At 41.1% G+C, this 1,542-nt stretch overlaps 1 protein-coding gene across 1 annotated transcript in view; it reads right to left on the bottom strand.

Annotated features, from left to right (window-relative positions):
- Window positions 1–210: 210 nt before the first annotated feature.
- The window catches only part of IQCE (IQ motif containing E), a gene marked incomplete at its 5' end in the record, with an annotated part of 21,752 nt that continues 20,420 nt past the window's right edge, over window positions 211–1,542 (bottom strand). Inside the window, one exon of the mRNA XM_010131978.1 lies at window positions 211–341. Within this exon, the coding sequence (XP_010130280.1) occupies window positions 211–341 (131 nt within the window). The remainder of the gene's footprint in view (window positions 342–1,542) is intronic.

Below are 1,542 nucleotides of genomic sequence, written 5' to 3'. Positions count from 1 at the left end.
TCCAAACTCTCTGCGCACCAGGAATAAAAGGTTAACAGTCATAAAGTCTACAGAGATGACATATCCATTGTTTATGGCTGAAACAACGACAACTGGCATTAAAAAGGGGCTGATATCTCCCCCTTTTTCATCTTCAATGTGCTTTATCTTTGTAGAAATAGTTTTGTGATCCAAATAATTCAACATCACCAGAGCCTGTTATACCAAAACTTAGATGTGGGTGCAGTTTTTCTTCATCTGCAACAATGGCGAGACAATGACAATATCATCTGAATCGTCTGAGTGAGCTTCATCCGCAGAGGGAGGGAGAGTGGGCAGCAACTGCTTCTCGGAGGACCTGGCTGGAATAATTACAAAGGAAACAAGATCATCAATAAACAGCACTGACAAAACCAAATCCCTGTGGGGAGTGTAATATTCTGAGCCATTAACCTTCCTGAATCACCTACAGTTATGAATAACTCTGATCTTCTGCACAGGTCTGCTCCCACTCCTCTTTGATGAGGGCGCGTGCACGGCAAGCGTTAAGTGGACAGACTGACCGCACACGACTTGTCGGAGTGTCTTTAATCTTTGCAAATGGTTACGCACCATGAAGTAAAGCAATTCAATACTGAAGCCCTTCTCAGGTCATAAAAATAAATATTTATTAGATGGCCAGAAAAGGAAAAATTGAGCCAAGTGAGCTTAAGCTAAGCAGAAAGGTCATAATGAGAATTTCAGTCAGATTCAGATAGAGAAAGTGGAAATCAGTGAGGAAAAAGCAGATGGAAGCTCTCAGTGACTGTCTTTCATCCTTATATCTGTAAAATATCAAAAATATTATTCATACGCTGCTGTTCTACCTTAATGACAATAAAAACAGGGACCATACCTTGGGGTTTTTTTCCTTTTCTTTTGCTTCTTTGCTATTTTTCTGGGTATGTGGTTCAAAGCATCTTATTGATTTCGACATTTGAAGAAATGTTCAGGGCATGAACAGACAGAACCTTAATGATTCCAGTAAATACTGGAAAACCAGGGGTTTAAAATGGATACATACAGGGCCCCGAACATCTGATGAGGAGGACCAGCAGCTTGGATCCCTCCTCAAGAGATCTAGGAACTAGATGATGACAGCTATTAATACCTCCTAACACAATATCCTCCCCTCAGCTATTAATACCTCCTAGCACAATATTCTTCCCTCAGCTCCACTTATTTTTCAATTTAAAATACCAATTCTCTGAAAACACTATCTCCCAGAGAAGAAAACAAATCAAGACTACCTGTGGTAGCAAAAGGGAACAGACAAGAAGCCATATACTGAAAGCTTGACACTGAAATGGAAGGGAAAATAGAGGGCACCCACAAATATCACTTGGGGAGAAAAACAGAACATGGGTCTCAGCGAAATAAGAGCTTCCTGACACAGGAAAAAAAAACCTCCTAGTATGGAAGGGGAAGCATACTCAGCAGCTGGAAGACAAATAAAGAAAGAGGACCACAACCAGCCCAGAAATAGAAAAATAGTGACAGACAGAGCGTGTGCGGCTGGCAGAG

This window comes from Buceros rhinoceros, unplaced genomic scaffold, assembly GCF_000710305.1.
Source record: "Buceros rhinoceros silvestris isolate BGI_N320 unplaced genomic scaffold, ASM71030v1 scaffold11502, whole genome shotgun sequence".
Lineage (NCBI taxonomy): Eukaryota > Metazoa > Chordata > Aves > Bucerotiformes > Bucerotidae > Buceros > Buceros rhinoceros.
Note: the sequence above shows the minus strand (reverse complement) of the source record. Positions and strands in the feature narration are given on the sequence as shown.